We start from the raw sequence: 20,032 nt of genomic DNA, 5'->3' as shown, positions 1-20,032 counted from the left end.
CCCCCCCCCCCCCCCTCCATCTTCAGTATACAATATATAAAGTTCGCAGTCATACGATTAATTATTATCTGTCAAATTATTAAAAGAATTGTACAATTAGATTGACAAAATTGAAAATTCCCCAAACCAGTTGACCATCCATAATTCTTCGTCATAATATTACAATAAACAACCAAATCAAATTAAATTAGTAATAATTTTTGTTTGAATTGCGATTTGCGCTTACGTATGTTGTCGAGCAAACAATTACTTCTATTCGTTATAATGACTCTTATACATAGAATTCATCTTATTGAAAGAATTTTATCTCGAAAGGTTGTGAAAACCGCCAGATTCCCAGATTCTATGTCTTCCACAACCATCCTTCTTCTCTCTTCTATAGATAGTGAGCTTATATTTCCCGATGTGAGACGAACGAATAGACACGACAGAACTACTTTAACCAGTAAAAATAATGTTTAATCTGTAGTATATTTCTTATAGTCATAATTATATAATCATATATGTATTCTAGTTCTATAACACGTATATGTGCGAATATATTTCGGTCAAAATGACCAGGACGCGTCTACTAACGTTAATTTCAAGACGCGCCTACTCTCGGGTTAATATGGAACTACATGCAATATATGAGCCGTTTATTTTGAAAGTGACCTAAGTCCATTTAAAAAAAAAAATGTTTATGACAGCTAACTTCAAGTTGTACACGCTACTACAAAGGTCAACAACAAAACATTGAAAAATGGACTTAGGCCACTTTCAAAATAAACGGCTCATATATTCAAAATTATACGCGTAGATACATTAAAAAAAAATACTATATTTTAATAAATATTGGTTTGAATAGTTATCGAACAAATATTTATTTACTGTAAATGTTTACTTAACTCTATTCAAAGAAATGTACATTAAAGTTTAGGAATTTTTTTCAATGTAATAGATATGTATGGTATATCCTGGTTTTTATCATATTTAACACCACGTGAAACTCTGTTTTTATCTACTTGCAGACAAAGCTGCGGCGCCAACGGCATCTTTTCGCGTCGTCTGGATTTCAGCGCTTTCAACAGTCTGCCCCGTACCAAGCTTAACTCCTATCATATTAAGGTAAGTAATTAATGATTTATACACACACACACACACACACACACACACACACACTTTTTAATACGTTGAGAATTTCGCTTACGGAGCGTTTGAATTACGACGTGTTGCTTTGCAATGGACTGACTGGAGATCTTCAGGAAGTGATAAATCGTTAACGATTACAACATTCACAAAACGTTCACGCAACAATACACTGACAGAGCAGGAATCTTTTTAATTGCTTTGTAAGCAAAAAAAGTAATCATTACTATTTTTTATTATACAACGATGGAACGTAATAATTTAGCATATAAAATTAAACATTAATTTAACTATATGCACTTTTAATATTTTTATCATCAATGCGTATATGTGTTTTGAATAAGGTATAAAAAGCTGAATTAAACTAGTATCGAGCAGGTTTAATTTCGTCGTAGGAATTCATTAAATTAATTTCACCCGGGAGAGGCTGTCCTTTCCAAGCGTAAATCAGGCATAAGAGCTACGCCCCTGGCGAATCCTTTCGCATCCCGTCCTGTAACACTGTCGTCCTACCCTAAATACGCAGAGAAATCAATACCCGAGCAGTCCAAGTAGCGTGCATGTGTCTCTTTGCGCGCGCACGTACAGACATACGTACGTACCTGCATATGTATGTTTATATATGTCGGCGTTAAAGAATACTTTTACTCTCTTATGCTTTTCCCTTGACCTGTTACTCGCCGTGCAAAATCCTCTTGTGCGAACGTCAATTAACGTCAACCCTGGTTAACGACTTGTCCACCTGTATCACAGGTAGCATAAGTAATCCGGAAAAAGGTAAAAAATATCATTAACGGAGTTGTCATTATAAGTTAATCCAATCGATGCGATCTGTTTATGCAAACGTTTATTTAGTTTATTTAGCGCTGATCTTGCTTAACTGATTTTCTTTATTCGTTTTTATTACAAAGATACAATGAGATTGAAAGAGAGTGAATCATTATTTTGGAATTATACAGAGCGTAATTCTGCTAAAAAAATGTAATGCACAACTTGCTTGCGAATTTTATATCTAAAAAAATAGAATTGAAAAAATATTTTTTTACACATAAAATATAAATGTATCTATTTTTATATTTGTTTGATTGTGTGTTATTTTAATTATTTAATTATTATTCAATTATTCAATTATTATCAATTGAAATATTAAATGCTGATGTAGACGTAACTCTTGCATCAATGAACGAACATTATTGTCAAATATTATATAAATTAATTTTATAGAGAATCATGCAGTTTGCGTTAATTATAAAAGAGATATCAATTTGTCAAGCTTCTAATTTCGACACGTTAATACGACAAATAGCAAGCTTTCAATATATTTTCCGTCGATAAAATATTGTGTCTGCCTTCGATCTATTATGTAACAGAAAGCTATCTTGAGGGAGAAGGTTCCATAAGTGATGCACGTTTTAACCTCTGTTCCGTAATGCCTAACAAAATTTGACCTAAGACTTGGCCTCGACCTCCAAATTGCCTGTCATTTTGATGCTTGTTTGCGGGAACCGAAAAAGAAAGGATAACTGGTAAAGCAACTATTTGGCTCTCCCCTTTGAACTAGGATACGCGTTTTTGCAAAGTTTCAAATAATTTGTCTTGTGATAGAGCCATCCGGGCTCTAGTCTTGTTAGAAAATCTGCCAGCACACACGATCCTGACTGACAATTAAAGCAGTTAATGACGCGGCTAATTAGCGTCTACGATACGTACTTGGTACAAATTCGATGACGTTACATTCGCTGTACTATATTATTCGTGACTATCGCTGTTATTATTGACAAGAAAAATTCGAGCGATTATTCATTCGACTTTTTATGCGCGGGATCATTTGTCGCGGTCATAAAATCAGTCGTAACTCTGATTGAGGAACAACTTTGCTTATGCTTGATACATAATACTGTTATCGTCGATGATATCTGAATATCGTATGCAATTGAATTATTGAATGAATATTGAAATGAAGGCTTTTTAACACGCTATATACATTCCTATATCCTTCGCACTTTACGCCGTGATATTAGAATGCGCAAATGTAAGGCGTATAATATTTTTGCGTCGCACTCTTTTATCGGTTTAAGTTGTTGCGCAATAAGGCTCTCTCCGTGGCCGTTCTCGAGTGTTTCGTCGACGAACTGGCGGCGGCTCTGCTGGTTCCAGTTTTTCAATAATACCGGTTCTTTCAGCTTTGCCGGCCGGCCCAACGAGAGCCGTTAGGTAACTCGAGGGAGATCGATCTCGTGCGAGCGTGTGTGCACGTATTGCCGTGCAGCGGCAGAGGAGGGTGCACGGAAGAGGGGATAGGGAAGCCTGGAGGAACCAGGGCACCATTGTAAACCGCTGGAAGCTCTTGAAACACCCTCCGAGTCCTCCCATGGCAACCGTGTCCCCGTAACAATTGCCCTCTCTCTCTCTCTCCCTCCCTCCTTCTTTCTCTATCTTGCCTAACCCTTCCGCGTATCGAGGGTGGGTTTACCCCTTTTTGCGTTGCGCGTTACGATGCGAATTACAAAATGCAAGGTTTGCCTTTTGCGCGCTGAATACCGATGCGCAGTAGCGACGTTCTCTGGAGTCACTTAAGACCCGAGGATTGCCACTGTGAATTGGAAGTCATGGCGATAACTTCTCCGTTAAGACCCTCCGTTAAGACGTCGTTGAGGCAAGGGGGAAAAAAAAGAATCTTCCGAATGTTTTCCACGCTTCTATCGTCGCATCGTTTCGATGAATTTCTTTCGCGATTCTTGTCGTTCGTTATACATATATGTTATAGTCGCTTTGGTTGTTTTCGCTTTGGATATTCATGTGCTGTAAGCTTCATTCTATCTTCTTTCCGTAAATAATGAATAATAAAGATACACTAAAAAAAAATGATGTGGCAACAGTATTATTTTAATTTAAATGTTGATTTATATATAATGACAGTATTAATGTAACAAATAAAATTTTATTAAAATAAGAGACATATGACATATATTTGTTTCATTAACAGTGTGTCATTTGATTAGCAAAATTATTTTTGATTTAAAATGATGCTGGATATAACCATCACTTTTTTTCGCGTGTAGAATGAAGCTTACAGCATGTGAACGTTCAAATTTCAAATCGAATACAACCTTTGTAATAGTAATATACGCTTACAGAGAATATTGGAATTTGCGAAAATACAAGAAACTTATTTAGGAAATAGAGCGGAGACGCGTTCATGTGTGCAAATCGCGACAGACGTTACAAATTTCATGTGAATGACCTCGCGGCTGTGTCTAGCGATAAATCGGACAGGAGGAGTAGTGGAAATAGGAAAGTGGCGTGCTACGATGCAGTAACTCGACACGTGGCTTATATAGATGCTTAAACTAGGAGTGGTCCGCGACTCGCTCGGCCGTTGTGCTTGTCAAGTTACTGCGACATTATATTAATATAAAAAAAAAAAAATACTGACAATTCCAGTAACGCTTTTCATACTTCTTCAGTTCCTTATCCAAATAAAAAAAGCATTTTTAATATTAAAAAATAAACGTTGAAAATATAAGCCTGCTAACTTTGCGAATCTAGCGCGATACTTTCCCTTTAAAGTTCAAGAAAAAGAAAAATATTTCCACCTTTGACTATAGTTTCCGTTAGTATTGCTCCAGTTCTACCAATGTATGTAATTTGAAAATAAATTCCAACAATCACTAATATTAATAGACTTTAAATATAGGAGACATCACGGTATTCCAGCGACATTTCTTGTTAGTTCTAGCAGAATTCTATGTTGTACAATTATTTTTAAATAGAGTTACGGTTGCTAGTTTTTCAACAGATCCTTCGCTAGCATTTGTTTATACTCGTCTCGTCACGTTTTTATTCACTTATGTACGCAAAAAAAGCGATCAATGTTCGTAAGATATGTACCTAATAACGACACAATGTCTCACGTATCCGAAGTCTGCTGCTAACACAGCGATGTTTACGGCGCATTGTAGTTTGTTTCACAACGTGTTAATTTTTCCCGACTGACTTTTAATCGGCAATGCAATTTCATGTCATAAATCCGCATCCATTATCCGTTTTGATTTTCCAGGTAATTAAAACGTTTACTGCTTTATACTGTAAACGTTGCGGAAACGTACTACACCCAGCATGCGCGTATCGTTTATTTTTACGTAACTCCCGCAGCTTCGTGAATTTCTCTCTCCGAGGTGCACGAGACGGTTGAACGACCCGAATATTATCATTTCGTCGAATACTCGATACGCTAAGCGTGTTACATCGGCGCGATAGTTTATTATTGCAGTCCGTCGCACGAACCGCGGCTCTTTATCTCGCGACTCGGTAAATATTGTTTCTTGGGCGCTGTGACGAAGATAAATGCATCGAATGTCAGCGGCGCCAGCTTGCAGAAAATACTGAACCGGCAAAATGTCAAGCGCACAATACTCCGTTTCTCTCACCTACTGTTCTTGCATAATTAAAGTTGCACAAGGTGAATAATATAGAAATAATTTGCAATATTTCCAAGTAAAAAATTAACAATAACAATGAGAATAATTAATTAAACGCTATATAAAAATTTTATACGCTATATAAAAAATTTATTTAAAAGAAATTACAGTAAAGTTAGTTTAAATAAGAGACGAGAGGGGTAGTATCGTCTCTCTTCTTTGAAATGAGTTTTGAGAGACTGAAGTGCCTCACCGAAACCGACGCTTATGCCGAGCGTTATATTTCGCCGTTGAACGTATTACATCGCTCTCATTATCTCAACCTAGCTCAACTCTGATAAGAGATTGTTCCGTTAGCAAACATTCGCGAACTACGCTTTTTCTGACAAGGCCACGCTGTACGAGATATAATCTGTTTATAAGCTCTTTCGAGCGTGGTTCTGCTTTTTCAAGATAAAACTATTTAATGGAAAGATGCATGCATTAAGTCTCTTATTGTCCCTCTTGTCTATAAAATTATCTTACGTAACGTTTTTTTCTTAAATAATATTTACGAATTTATGAGATGAACAAACTGTAAACGAAATCGTAAGTCGAGAGCAATCTACCTCGCAAAGGATGGACCGCGTAATTTTCTCGAGGATCGCGCGGAACCCTCGTTGGTCTATGCTGAGTGGCGCTAGAGCTCTGAATGATACTCGTGTTCGAGGGAGCAGAGATTAATTAAAAGGACCGCTCGCGTAAGAACGACGTCGAAAAGCTTTTCTCTTAATTCAGTTGCTTTAGAAGAGATAGAAAGCGAGACCTTTCTTTCACGAGTATCTTTTCATACGTCTTGCTCGATGGACATTGATTTTTAATGAAACGACGTCGATTAATAGCGTTTCCGATCAGCTCGAGAGAGAGAGAGAGAGAGAGTTAATGGAAACTGATATTTATATGTACCTTTCGTCGTGTTTCATTTCCCGCTATTTCCGAGATAAAAGCTTTGGTGTATATTGAGATATACTCCTGTTTCTATGCATTAATAGATACATATTTAATAGTGAATCATTACGTATTTAATGAAAAGCAAATGCAACGCGTATTTTACATTCACCGTTTGATCTATAGAATATTAATGATGTGTAAATATCTTATCGAAATAGTATCTTTTGTGCGAGATATTCTTTATTTTTATTATATATATATGTACATATATAATTATTATATAATGTTAATTTCTAGTTTTTATACTATCTTTTAATTTTAATTTCATGTGATTGTCTAAATGTGAACTGTCGATTAGATCGTTGCTATTAGCAAGGTTTTTTGCCACATCGGCAGTAACATAAAAGGCCCATTAACTCTCCATGATCAAGCCAGTGTAAGAACAATCACGCCATTTTCAGGCAGTTGTTCTCAAGTAACGTAATTTTCCTGCTTCTCGTTGCTGGTGCTGATTAAATTCAAAACCATGCAGTGTACGATACTGAACAAAAGTTTAGTCGCTCGCGTTTCAAGCAGTGTTTTAAGTTAGGCTGTATTCTAATAATTTTGTAATAATTTTTTACGACGTAAACGAGAAAGCAGTATTAAGAAATGTTTATATATTAATAATAATAATAACTTTATTCCCATCTGAATGTGTTAAACTTCAATCGAATTTAAAGTTTTCATCATTATCGAGTTTAAAGATTTTTACATTCGAAAGCTAAAGTGAAATTACTCCCATTCATTGACTATTGTCGCGGAAATACAATATTATGTATGTTGCACCAATGCAACAGCAATTAAAATAGCATTTATAGAAAATTATTCCGATTAGAAATTCGGAAGAAAGTTTTTTGTGTCAAATTTTGAAAAGAAGATATTTACAAAGAGTTGTAGATATACGTATATGCGTATATGTATAATATATCCCCGTTCTCTCTGTTCATTCTCTCAAGTTTCCTTCATAATTCCTCTTTCTTCTTTTTTGTTTTCTGAGTACATTTTGTGTGTTAACCCTCATTGTGGACTCTCTGCGCACAATGGAAGTTTGCATTAAAGGTCATTAGCTTAAACGTTCGCCTTCCTGTTGCGCAACTCGCGCAATTCAACGTGCTGTTATTCGTGAGACTCAGAGAGAGAAAGAAAGAGAAAAAGAAAGAGATAAAAACAGTGCGCTCGAGAATATAAAATAGTTGCGTTAATTAGTAATTTAACGATGTGTCATCTATATGTTTTTTAGCTTTTAATATTTCTTTGTTATGAAAGAGTGATATCTGCGATTAGCAAGATTTTCAATTTTTTATTTTAAATAATTAAATTATTTTTTAATTAAAATTTATTTAAAAAATATATAGAAAGGAAGATTGTTTTTGTTTTATATAATTACATTGTTAGAAAATTTAAATTATCTTTACATGTTTAACAATATTTATCATTCATTACTATGATATAATTATTAATATGGAGATTAAATGGTTTTTTTATTTTTAGTTATGAGATAACACAAGATATTACATGATTCTCGTCAATGTGAACTTTGAGTCGCAGCCGATTGGACTGTCCTTGAATTTATCCCTGAACTGGGATAAGAGTCGTGGTTCCCTTGAGAACTCGACCTACCTCAATCGGATCGATGCAAGATAGCTCTATGCTTCTCTCGCCCCACATCACGCACACTAGTATTTTTATCCGTAAACTTGATATACATGGGTAATCTCCATTTTTTTTTAGAGTGAAGGAAAAAGTATGGCTGACTTGATACATGTTTTGTTCGCACGATGAAGTAATAGTAACATGCGAAATAAATTATTATGCTTCTGTAATAAATAAAAAAGATAGAAGTAAAATGAATGATGGAAAGTTTTTGTTCTTTTCCGTACTTATATTTTCACATGAATTTGTCAGTAGACTATAAAAAAGCAGTTTGTCAAAAGTTAAAAGCCACTTGAAATAATTTCAAGTAGGCTCACTTTCTCATGAGTAGGTACGCGTAAATTTTTCTTAATAACGATGGAAAAGGAAATAAGGAAATCAGAAATGGCAGATGCGTGTTTTCTCCTCATCTTCATCATCATTATGAAGAGAAACAACCGATGACCTCTCTTTGACGAACAGGATTATGAATGATAATGAGCAACGGTTCCTCCTTCCTTCTCGTACTCATTAAGCTAAAGAGTCACGGAAATTAAGGCAATTGTCAGGCGTGTTATTCCACGCTTAAATTATTACGAGGTATTCAAAATATAACACGATCTTTTTTCATCTAATAAACATTCTTATTTCGCGTATCATATATAAAAATCTATAATTCTTTACCAATCAATTTTATTTAGTTGATACTTTTTGTGATATTAAAAAATAATATTATGACTGTATATACAGGATGTTTAAAAAATAATGATAAATCTTTCGCATAGGGGCAGAATGGACTAAACTGAGTCGAAAAGTCTACCATTTTGTAATTTTTGCAATAGTTAACGAGATATTAATTTCTAAACATTGCCGAATAAACAAATAAAATTGATGTATAAGACAATTTTAAGATATCTTTCAGTGTTCTTTGTGAAATATTTTGAAGATGTTTCTTAAAGAGAACTCTTAAAGATATCTTAAAGTTGTCGATTTTAGACATTTTGTTCATCGAGTAACTAAAAAAAATATTGTAAAAATTGCAAAATGGTAGAGGACTTTTCGACTTAGTTTTTTATTAGCACTGTATGATTAATAGGCGTTATTTGAGAATACTCTGTATAAGAATAAATTAAAATAAAAATAATTTTGTCATTCCAAGAATAAATCAAACGTAAGTAAAATATGAGTTTTCGCGGTTGTCGATGGGTAAATAATATATTTATAAAGTAGTAGAATATAATTCGCAAACAATTGGAATGTACTTGGAATTACGAAATTAGTTGCAACGTTTCGACTCTGGATTTGAGTTCTCTTGAGTGCGGAAGTTAAATACAAGCTATCAAGCAATTTATATTACTTGACTTCCGTATACTGAACAGGACTCAAATTCAGAGTTGAATTAACGTTCGCAATTAACTTTATTAGCAAGTACATTCCATTTATATTCTAATTATATCTCACATCGCTTTATAAACATATTATTTATGCACTAACAACCGCGCGGAGGGTTATCTGAAAATAAATATTATTGAGAATAGAATTTAATATTTTCTTCAAGACCATCACTGTTTCTTTTATTTTATTGTCGCGGTTAGCCATATATTTTGGGAACCCACTTCCTGTCGTGCTTCGCATTCTGATAAATCGTGGAATCGCGAGACAAAGCGTCTTTGCCATGACTGAAACAATGAGCGGTCAAACATTCGTCGGGAAAAAGGGGAGATAGGGAGGACCGACGCCGGGGAAAGAATGATGGAAAGAAACGACTCATAATCGGCGAGACGAATGTCATTCCTTCTCGTGCGGTCATATAGTTGTTCTGACACGTCTCTTAGAAAGCAAAAAGGAGAAGTAGCATGTATGCTTGATGGAAGGCAGAAGGGAGAGCTAGCTCAACGTCTCGACACCCGGACATGACTGTGGACGAAAAGTAATGACGGTGGACGCGGTGCCGTTTCCGTTTTCGTCGCGAAACGCGCGATACGTGGAGTCGACAAAACGCTTGGGGTACCTTTTACGGGTTTTCCTCCAGTCGGTAACTGGTTTTTGTACTCTCCTTATACGAGAAAACGCTTCGCATTCGTGTTTTCCTTTCTCGAGAATCGTCCAGGGCCGGTACTCTCTCTTACCAATTACGCGAATGTTTAAGCTCGTACGAATTTCGAATTTCTCTAATCTCTCGTGTTCAAGTTGGAACATAAGAAAAACTTTCGTCTGAACGAATCGATGTCGTCGAGTACCGCAGGAGACTACTGCATCTAATAATATTAAAATTCACGAAGCGTCGCTGTGTCGCAATATCGCGAGGAAATCTCGCCACCCTGCTGGACGCCTTTTTACTCGCGGTGATGCAAAATTATATGAACTCGGACGCTTCCAAGAGATAAAATAATAGCGCAGAGATAAGAAAGCGTATGCAAGAAGTAATTAACTCGAGGAGATTGCGAGCAATTTTTTTTTCTCGGAAGTTTTTTTTAAATAAATAGTGAATTGTGTAAATAAACAGAAAGTATGAGGTCTGTTTTTTGTCGCTGCATTGAACCACACCAAAATTTTCTTTCTCACTTTCGCCAAACTCCAAATATATATCTCATTTTAAGTATAACGAGTGTACACTAGTTTAGATTGCAAGAACGAACCTACAATTATATTACGAACAGAATACTGGTATGTAGGAAAAAATTAATTAATATTTAGATAAGGATTACATTTTATGTCGTTTGGTCTTTTAAAAACGTAGGACATTACGGGAGAGTAGAGAGAGGAGTACACTTCTAACATTGCATTTTTTTGTAATTAGAATAGGAGATTAATCTCCTTCGCGCATGGAATTCTCTGGTCGTGTACAACGTAATTGCTGTGCGGCTGCTAGGTATCCGGAGATTTTTGTTGGCATTGGTATCCCAAGTAATTAATGCAGAATGGCGCGCGAGGTGAGCAGAAACTTATTACGACGGACATTTTTTCCCTCGTGGCTGATAGCACTTTTCCTCTTTCTCTCACATTTCTTCTCTCAGTTTACCATGGCTCGCACGCGTCTTTGTTCAAGCAGACGTCTGCGCGCGTTGGCTTCATCCCCCCGCTGTCTCCCACAGGGAGTCTGAGCAAGGGGAGACCCTGATAGAGAAATAGTTGGAATACGAGGCGTTACGCGCGGTGATTTGGTTCTTGTGCACAATGGATCGATCTGTCTGCGTTCTTCGTGCCGAACGTGAACCTCCAGCAACGTGCATGGGATATTTCAGCGTTATTCCAAACTTGTCCATATTATTCGCATATCAGGGAAGGTACTCGAGAAAATTTCCCTTGCGAGTTGCGCGAGGTATTAATAAACCTGCGCACACTACAAATGCGCGCGCGCGAATAATAATCATATATAATAATTCTTCTTTATCCAATTTATTCGCGAAACTTATCCAACATCCCCGCAGGCTAACGGGGCAAGTCTTTAACAATTGATAATTGAAGAGAGGCGTGGGATGATTGATAGAGAAAGTTCACCATCGTTAGGCGTAACTGATTCAAGTCCAAAGTATCTTTGGTGTGTACCGGTAATTAAGATATAAATTCTCCTATATAGTGAAATAGTGTCCCCGAAATACTCTAGTCGGAGCGCGGTGAGGCGCGGCACGGAAAGTCGCTCGCGTGAAACGACCTCTGAGCATCGGCTGTGGCTACGAGGGGAATTCTGCGAAAAGTTGGTAGATTTATTATGCTATTACCAGGGGTTAGGGAATCGACCGGGAAGGAACGCTTATGGGCGCGAATGTCGAAATTTGCCTGCGGGAGGTCAATATAACGTTTTGGCCGGGAGTGGCGAGAGCAACGGTGGCTTTCCCTTTCAGGCATACGCACTGTCCGCGAGAGAAAATCATTCCTGACAAACGTTCCCACGAGAAGGCACGCACGCACGCACGCGGCGAGGCACGTCGACCTTTCGATTTTGCGTGAGCGGCCCAACTTGGCCAATCGTCGGATCAACTAAACGCGCGTATTTGCACATAATCGCGCGGGAAACTGCGAGATACCGGTCGGTGAACGTCGCTCGCCCCCCGCGACGAGTGAACGGAGTCGTCTCGATGGTAAACCTATTTATTGCGCAAATGGGCGCCGTCTGATGAAATATTGTTGAAATACGGCCGAACGCAATTTTCCGTAATATGTAGGGTCGTCACAATCGCCGCGAGCCTCGTGCGGCGATCTACACGTGGATGGACTCGGAGAGAGATTTTAGCTTTAGCTTCAGTCGTCGTAAAAGTCGCTGTAGATCATCGGATTTAGCATTTAAAACTGCGCAATTTGCTGAAACTGCGACTGTAAGTCGCGCGATTCGGAGAGCGAGGTGTCTCTTTGACATCCAAGTCTTTGAAATAAAGAAGAGAAAAGGCCAAAGTAGTTAATTGTCGGCGGATAATCGTGAGAAAGTTTAATCGGATACGATATATTATCAGGCATTAACGGTGCTATTCATATTTATTGCCTGCTATTATCAGCAGTCTAATGTATCGAGTACATTGATAAGATATTTATCGATCCTCTTCTCATCTTATCATTAATTGAAATAACAATTTCGCATGTGAACATCGATCCCTTTGAAGAAGCCGTCGGTACTTAATCTGACGAAAAATTTTTTGTTCAACATCAAATTTTTAAGTACGTAACTTGAGCCTGAAGTCGTAAGAAATTGACCAATTACAGTCGAATGTGAGAAGAGCAATAGACTATGATTAGTCAATTTCTTACTCTAAATTCTTTGGAGTGGAATCTCACTATGACGAGTGAAAACTGAGCTAGTCTTGAGAAAAAGAGTGATTCAATTTTTCAATCTTTAAGAGAGAGATTTCACTCTTTAGAGTGACAATTTACTCGAAAAGTTTTAGAGAGTACGGCTCTTAAAGCTTAAATTTTACGCCTTAAAATCTCGCTGTAGACGCTTAACATCTATAATCGAAAGCCAGCGCGCGGTAGTTCGGATATACGGCCTGTATATTGATCACGCGACGGCTAGAGATTATCACCGAATTTTCATTACTTTCACACGGTGGGGCGTCTGCGGCAGCGATAGCGGACCTAAAAGTTCTGCCGGGTGGTACTGCGCATTGTCCGGACCGACGGAATGGCATCCTATTAAAGTCACCAAGATGGAGCCGCCCGGTTCTCTCCTGGCCGAAGTGCCAGAGATAGTTGGAGGGTAGGAAGCACGATGTCTCAGGTATGTACGTCGTATAACCTGCGTGACTCGTATTTCTGGGCACCGATATTTCCCGTCCGTAGAATACCGTGGGCATTCTACCGAGACACACGCGAAGTGAAATGAGACGTTCCTCGGTAAACCGTGAATTATTAAGTGCTTTTTTTTTTACACCGCGTTAAGTTTTAGTCGTTAATCAATTCTGCATTCTCTCCGGATACGTCAAACGCTTCGACAAATTCCGGGTACTTTTTGTTGATCTTTTTTTATACGTGATGAGATATATATTATTATTTAATATGATAACTTTTTTGTTTCTGTTTTTTCTCGTTTCTCTTATTTATATTTTTTACAAATAAAATAAATAAAGAAATTTTATTTATAATTTAAAGATTATTAGATATTTTTATATGTAACAATAACTTGATTGGGCTTTCAAGTCATTTTGGTATATATATACGTAAATATATACGTTTTGTTTTTCAATTTGTACAATCTATAATTATAATGTATTTACGGTGCAATCGATTGGGAAATTTTTCACGCTTGCGATACGATGATGTGCTCTAGCAGGGCTACAATTTAAACTTTAGACGACGTCGTTACAAGGGATGAAAGTTCGGCCTTGTAATCGTTCGTGGCACTGAATGTCAAGGGCAAGGGGTGGTGGCTGGGTTTGTGGTTGCGAGCAAACGGGCAGGGGTGGTGCGATGGCAATGGTCGATATTGGAAGCATCCAGGATCGGCCAAATTTACGACTGTGGCCGGGGGCGATTTCAGTACTGAACGAATTCTTCTCGCACAATGATACACCGCATCGCATTTGTATTGGATCGGTTTTTCAAAGATAGAAAAACTGGTTTTCGTCATTGATTGAGAACTGCTGTGGCTATTTCTTACAGAGATCAGATTTAACATTAGATCAGAAATGTTTGGTTAGAAATAATAGTATCAAATATTTTATTGTTACGGTACGCTTCTATACATTTTCGATTATATCTGTTAAAATTAATATAAAATAATTAAATGTCCCATTGAAAAATTTATTCATTATTAATATCTAAATAAAATGTAATTTAATATCAATTTTAAACAACTATTATTTTATTCGAGATTGCTTTTATTGTGATTTTCATGATATTTGATGGGATAATAATTTTTAATATGAATTCCTTAATTTATTAATAAAATTTTATTTGAAATACCCTTTATTTCTTTTACTGTTATTTTAGTAAAGGTAATCGGAAATATTTCGGTTTTAAGAGACCATAACCATTTCGTTCAATTTCTTTCATAATCCTGAAAAGACCATGCAGTGAAAAGAACGTTACATCCACATCTAGAATGCTCTCGTTTTCTTTTCACATATATTTCCTCACGTAGTTTCCACACATTCCTCGATAGATTATATCGACTCCTTGAGAATCGCAAAAAAAAGGGGCCAGGCACTCGTGCGAACTTTAGTACGGCCAAATCTCTCTCGCGCCGAGCCTTCTCTCGCTCCGTTTAACAGCCAGTGATATCAGTCTCGTTTTATCTTGAAGGCTGAAAGCGAGATAAATTCGCGGCAAGAGGCGAGATTCGTCTCTTTTTTTATACGCAGCACGGATGTCTGGGACAACGGTCTGGTTCAACCATCGCAAAACTATGTCCAAGCGACGTCCGTACAGCAACCCTTTCGGTTATTCGTGCGGTTTGCATGAGCTCGTACCCGGCCGATTCCCGGGCCAATCCTCGGCGCTTTGCCTCGTCCCTTGGTAGACCGAGATGTTCACCGCACGGGATGGATACCGCACATAGCCCTCTTGGACACCGAACCCTCTCCTGCGACATTAACGCGACCCTCGCACTTTGAGTCCTGAATATCAACGACATTAGCCGCAACCCCTGGCAGGTTGATGGCCCGGGACGGCAGCGGAATGTCAAAACTGCGGCTTTAGCTATTCGGCCTGGTATTTCGTTGTCATTGATACAATAGTAAAAATATACGATTGTCGTATCGCGTTGAAATCAGTAGTTATTTTTGCACAGACTTCTATAAGTTTACTTCATTATAACTCTGTGGTTATTTGTATCGGTAACGACTATAGAAACGGAAGATGTGATAAAAAAAGAGAAATATAAACTTGCGATTATGTTGAGGGCGAAAATATATATTCGCGATAGTTAGATTGTAATAAAATTTTTTTAACCCGATCGCACAACGTAACATCGGTTATAAGAATTTACGATTATTTTGCAAATTTTTATATCTACATTATATGTATTAGTTGAATTATTGATTATCAGTTGACCAAAAAAAAGTAGTTTCTAATGAATAACATCAACAATCGTTTCCACTCTCCCAGGTATTTTTAGCATTCGTGACTAGTAAATTCTTGCTGCGTCAGAATCAGAAGTTCCGTGAGAAGTTTGAACGAGCGTATCCGTGAAAGGAACTTTCGGGTTTTAAGGTGAAATAGATGGATCGTTTATTCGCTATTATACGCGTCGCTTGCTTTCGTGGGACCCGACAACAAGTGTGAAGTGACTGCTGCAAAGGATAAATATGGAGAGATGCCGCACAAAGTGAGTGACTTGCTCGTTAGCTTAAGTTCATCGAGTTTGTTTCGCGTCGTTTCTCCTAGACACGCACGTCTTTCGCACGTCCGTCATTCGTTTCAAACAGCTCCAGACGTAACTTTGAGAAAACTTTCGCATTCGTCGCACTTAAAGAACACGTACACTTGGTGGCGAGCGTTGGGTGATACATAGCTACAGAGGTGGCAATAAAAGCTGATTTATTTCTTGCGAAATAACGTTGATGGCGAGTATTTCAGCATTCCGGGAAGCCATCGGCGTCGTTTCCTTTCGGCACTTTTTCCCCAGAGTCGTACCCAAGTATTCCTGTCGCTAGATTTGTAGTAGTGTTCGAATAATCTCCCCTAGAAATGGTCAGCGGAGTTCAAAGGCGCGCGAGGGACAGAAAAAGTCGGGACGCGCTATGTAATAGGAATTCGAAAGGTCTGGATTCTACAGTTACATGAAAGAGGAGGAACCATAGTGCGCGACGGGGGTGAGATGTTCGCAACTCAGGATCAATACCGCGTAGTTCCCGGCAACGGTCATGAAATCATTAACCATATCCGGTGTCTCACCCTTAGTCAGACCTTGTGGTGGTCTGTCGGTTCATCATTCGGTCGATCTTAGATCGACATATGTCATACAATGATTCTTCTCCCGAAAGTTTCTTCGATTCTGCTGGATCCGCTGTTTTGGACATCCTAAGAGTTGTTGGCTCGCCAACTATTCTTTCTTTGCTCCATTCGACAATAATTTCCGAGTGTTACAATCTTCGTCGAAGTCAGTTCAGCAGTTCAGCTTTTTTTTTGTACAAAAATTAAAGAAGTGACCTAGTCACTTTTTTTCATTCGTCCTTGCTGACTTGAGGTCGTCGATGTTGTAACATTTAATAGATACAACCAGTTAACACTTATTTCTTCCTCTTCATCTATCTCGTTCTCTCAGGATACTTATTCGTTCGCTTCGATCCAACTTTATGGCACTTGCGTCTTCGACGGCCATAAAACTTCTCTAGAGACCATTCTGGAAGCTCTAAAGTCTACGGACCGGAGAACGCTGATCCTGCTTAAAATTCGCACATACATAAATTCGAATTAAACACGCTCGTTCTCTTCCGAATAAATGTTCAAGTTGCGTCATAAACTCGAATAAAAGGATAGTATCTTTATCAAAATCGTCGTTGGTCATTCTTTTGTTCTTATTATTTTCCTGAGACTCAAAGAGGTCTCTGTTGAGCCTACAAGTACCCTTTCGTGGGAGACGACGAACCTGGTCATCCTCTCACCCGTCTCGAGGGTCTCCAACACAAGCGTCGACGAACCCTCGATCAGTGTGTCGTATGACCCCCCATTGCCATTTCTTTGCCACCCTTTGCTTTCTTTCTCCTTAGGATGTTCTTTTGGTCCCATCAAGACGCTCGCTCCTCATAGTCGACGTTACACAAATTAGCGACCTTTATACGGTCCTCTTCTCTTTAAGTCTGCCGAGAAGGGACGGGCGGTAGGGGGTGGGTGGGATCAATGGCGCAGCTGACGAGTGTTCGGTTGCGCGTGCGCGCAGACAATTCTATCGACCGTCGCTGCAGCATAGACACGGCCTACCCCTTCCAACCCCACCGAGGCCAGGCTGATCTCTATACCGGGACGCGGGGGTGGCTTGGTTCTCGACGGGTTACACGGGCGGTGGCAGCTGAGGGACGCAAGGGGCAATGAGAGGGTGGATGCGGTACCGACGGCGGCGGCGGCAGCTGGTGGCGCTGCAGCATTCTGCGGCCTTGACTCTGCGCTCGCTAACTTTCCCCGATGATCCACGGTAGACACCCTGGCGACACCGCCAGACAACTCGACGGCCTCTCTCCCTCTTGTCTTCCTCGTGTTTCCTGCTTTCCTTCTTCGTCTCTATACCCCGGATTCTTTCGCCAGGGACTTAGCACCCTAGTGCCGTGGAATCGCCTGTGATACTCATAACCCATTTTACACTTGAAGAAGAAATGTCCTATCGAAGGGACGTATGTAGTATATACCGATCCATAGTCCCATCGGTACAAGTAAGGTATCAATAAAAGTGGCAGTTTCCGAACGATACGCGTATGAGTATATTTTTCTCAATTTTTGTATGCTAGAGCTTTCTAATAATATCATGCTAAAATTATTCACTATGCGTATTCAAACAGTAAAAAATAAATTTGAAAAGGGGGAATTGATTACTTCAAAGTCCATTTTTCCTAGTCCTGATAGTACAGAAAGAGAGAGAGAGAGGGGGGGGGGGGGGGAATACACGTTGCACGAAAGGCAGGTGAAAAATCTCAGTAGAATTGACCCTGAGGAGGAAAGTGAACGAACCGAACTACCGTACCTACTCTCATAATTAATTCTCACACGAAATTGATTTTCAGTCCACGTCCGTCGCGATAAAAGATTAATAGTTGCCGTCTACGCTGTTATATTAACTTTACACGAGTAGTAGCTGTAGTACTCTCTTCAGTCCCTTTCAACCCGGCGTAGTTTCTTGCGCGTCTGTAACATGATAAATCGCTTTATCTATCTCGTGGCGTCTCGTCTGGCGGCTGCGTGGATGGCACAGGAGGAAAATGAAAGTCGGAAAAATGGTACGCGGCGGCGCGGCGCGGCGAGAAAGGGCGAGTCGTAACCTTTGGAACGGTAAAATATACCGGATTATGATGAGGTATCTTCCCGAGAGACGCTGAAACACAGTCTTTGAACTTGGACCGAACTAAGAGGAATAAAAGGGGAGAGAGAGGAAAGACGCAGAGTTTCGCCGGGAACAGCGAAACCTAAAGCTCTTCAACGCGGTGGCCCGACTTAAGATCTCTTGTCTCCCTCTTTTCAACACGCTCGCAACACCATCTACGCGCTTTGTGCACTCGAACGTTTTCAACGCACGCGACAACCGTAATCGAGAGATGTAACATGGAGCAAAGGATGGGGAACAGGGGGAGGACGACGCGGCTGCCGGGAAAAGGTGTACTTTACGACAAGATCTTCTTTCTCGACACGCGCGCATTTTAAGTAAACTCGGCGATAGCGAGAGCGAGGAACGGGAAGGGGTGTCCTATCGCGTTTTACACGAGGCTGCTTCTCGCACAGATCTTTTCTCCCTGTATCATCGTACGCAATCTTGCGGAAGGAGAAATAACGACTTCTTTCCGCGCGCGCTCGTCTTCGCTTTATTCCGGCTTCTTCGGGCGTTACGATCTATCATTTTAACATTGTGTTTTATACGCGACGAAACTCTAACTCTGATGTCTGCGCGGAGACAATCAGTATTAGCATTTGGCGAAGCAGAATAAAACTACTAAACTGAATTGGGAATAATACACACACATTGTACATGTCTTATATATATATTCTATATCTTATATTTTTTTATAATAACGTACATTTTATAAATTTTAAATAGTGAAATATAAGTAATTAAATAGTATTCGTGCGTATTCCTTTCATCTTTTCTCTACTATTGTTCTCTACAAAAATCTACCATCGCTTTACTGTGCTTATATAACATAGACAGCGCACAGGATTGATTGCAATCTATTGATTGTATATAACATAAAAGGAATAAGAATCTTTTTATTTTTAGTTTCTTGTAGAATTCATTGACAGTCATGCCTAGAGACATGACAGGAACATTTTTCTACTCTTTGTTACTTGTTACTGTCGACGACAACTTCGTGGCGTGATGTGCGTTGTAATCAACGGGCTGCCCTCCCAGCAATTTTAACCCTTTGTAGGTAAACGTTCCGTATACGTGAAAATCAGACAGCCAACGTTAATCGTCACCGTCGTCGTTCTTGTTTCATCTTTCGCACCGACTAACGACGACTCCGCTGTCCTCGTTGTTCTCGTCGCGGACCGCCAACGACTGTCGCTATCATTGAGCAGACAATAGAGTGATTAGGGCACAATGTTCTCTCGTCTTCCTTCCCCGCACTCCCCTCGATCGCCGCACGTTGCTCCTCCACGGGGACATACCTCGTGTGCATCTACCGACACACTTAAACGGGTACGCATGCACCCTTATATCCCGGTGTGCGTAGAGGCAACGCGGTGCTGTCTCCTCCTGCATTTCAATGACGTCGTTCTCCTCCGTAGAATACCGGAAGCCA

General features: G+C 39.2%; 1 protein-coding gene across 2 annotated transcripts in view; it reads left to right on the top strand.

The window, feature by feature from the left end:
• The window catches only part of LOC108763918 (headcase protein), a 164,044-nt gene that overhangs the window by 33,210 nt on the left and 110,802 nt on the right, over positions 1–20,032 (top strand). The window contains exon 2 of one of the 2 annotated variants that reach the window (XM_018511857.1): positions 1,011–1,107. In XM_018511857.1, the coding sequence (XP_018367359.1) occupies positions 1,011–1,107 (97 nt within the window). Of the gene's footprint in view, positions 1–1,010; positions 1,108–13,101; positions 13,366–20,032 lie in introns of those variants that run through there. The other variant, XM_018511866.1, reaches the window with a different exon arrangement.

This window comes from Trachymyrmex cornetzi, unplaced genomic scaffold (assembly GCF_001594075.2).
Source record: "Trachymyrmex cornetzi isolate Tcor2-1 unplaced genomic scaffold, Tcor1.1 scaffold112, whole genome shotgun sequence".
Taxonomy (NCBI): domain Eukaryota; kingdom Metazoa; phylum Arthropoda; class Insecta; order Hymenoptera; family Formicidae; genus Trachymyrmex; species Trachymyrmex cornetzi.
This window is presented reverse-complemented; position numbering and strand designations above follow the sequence as displayed.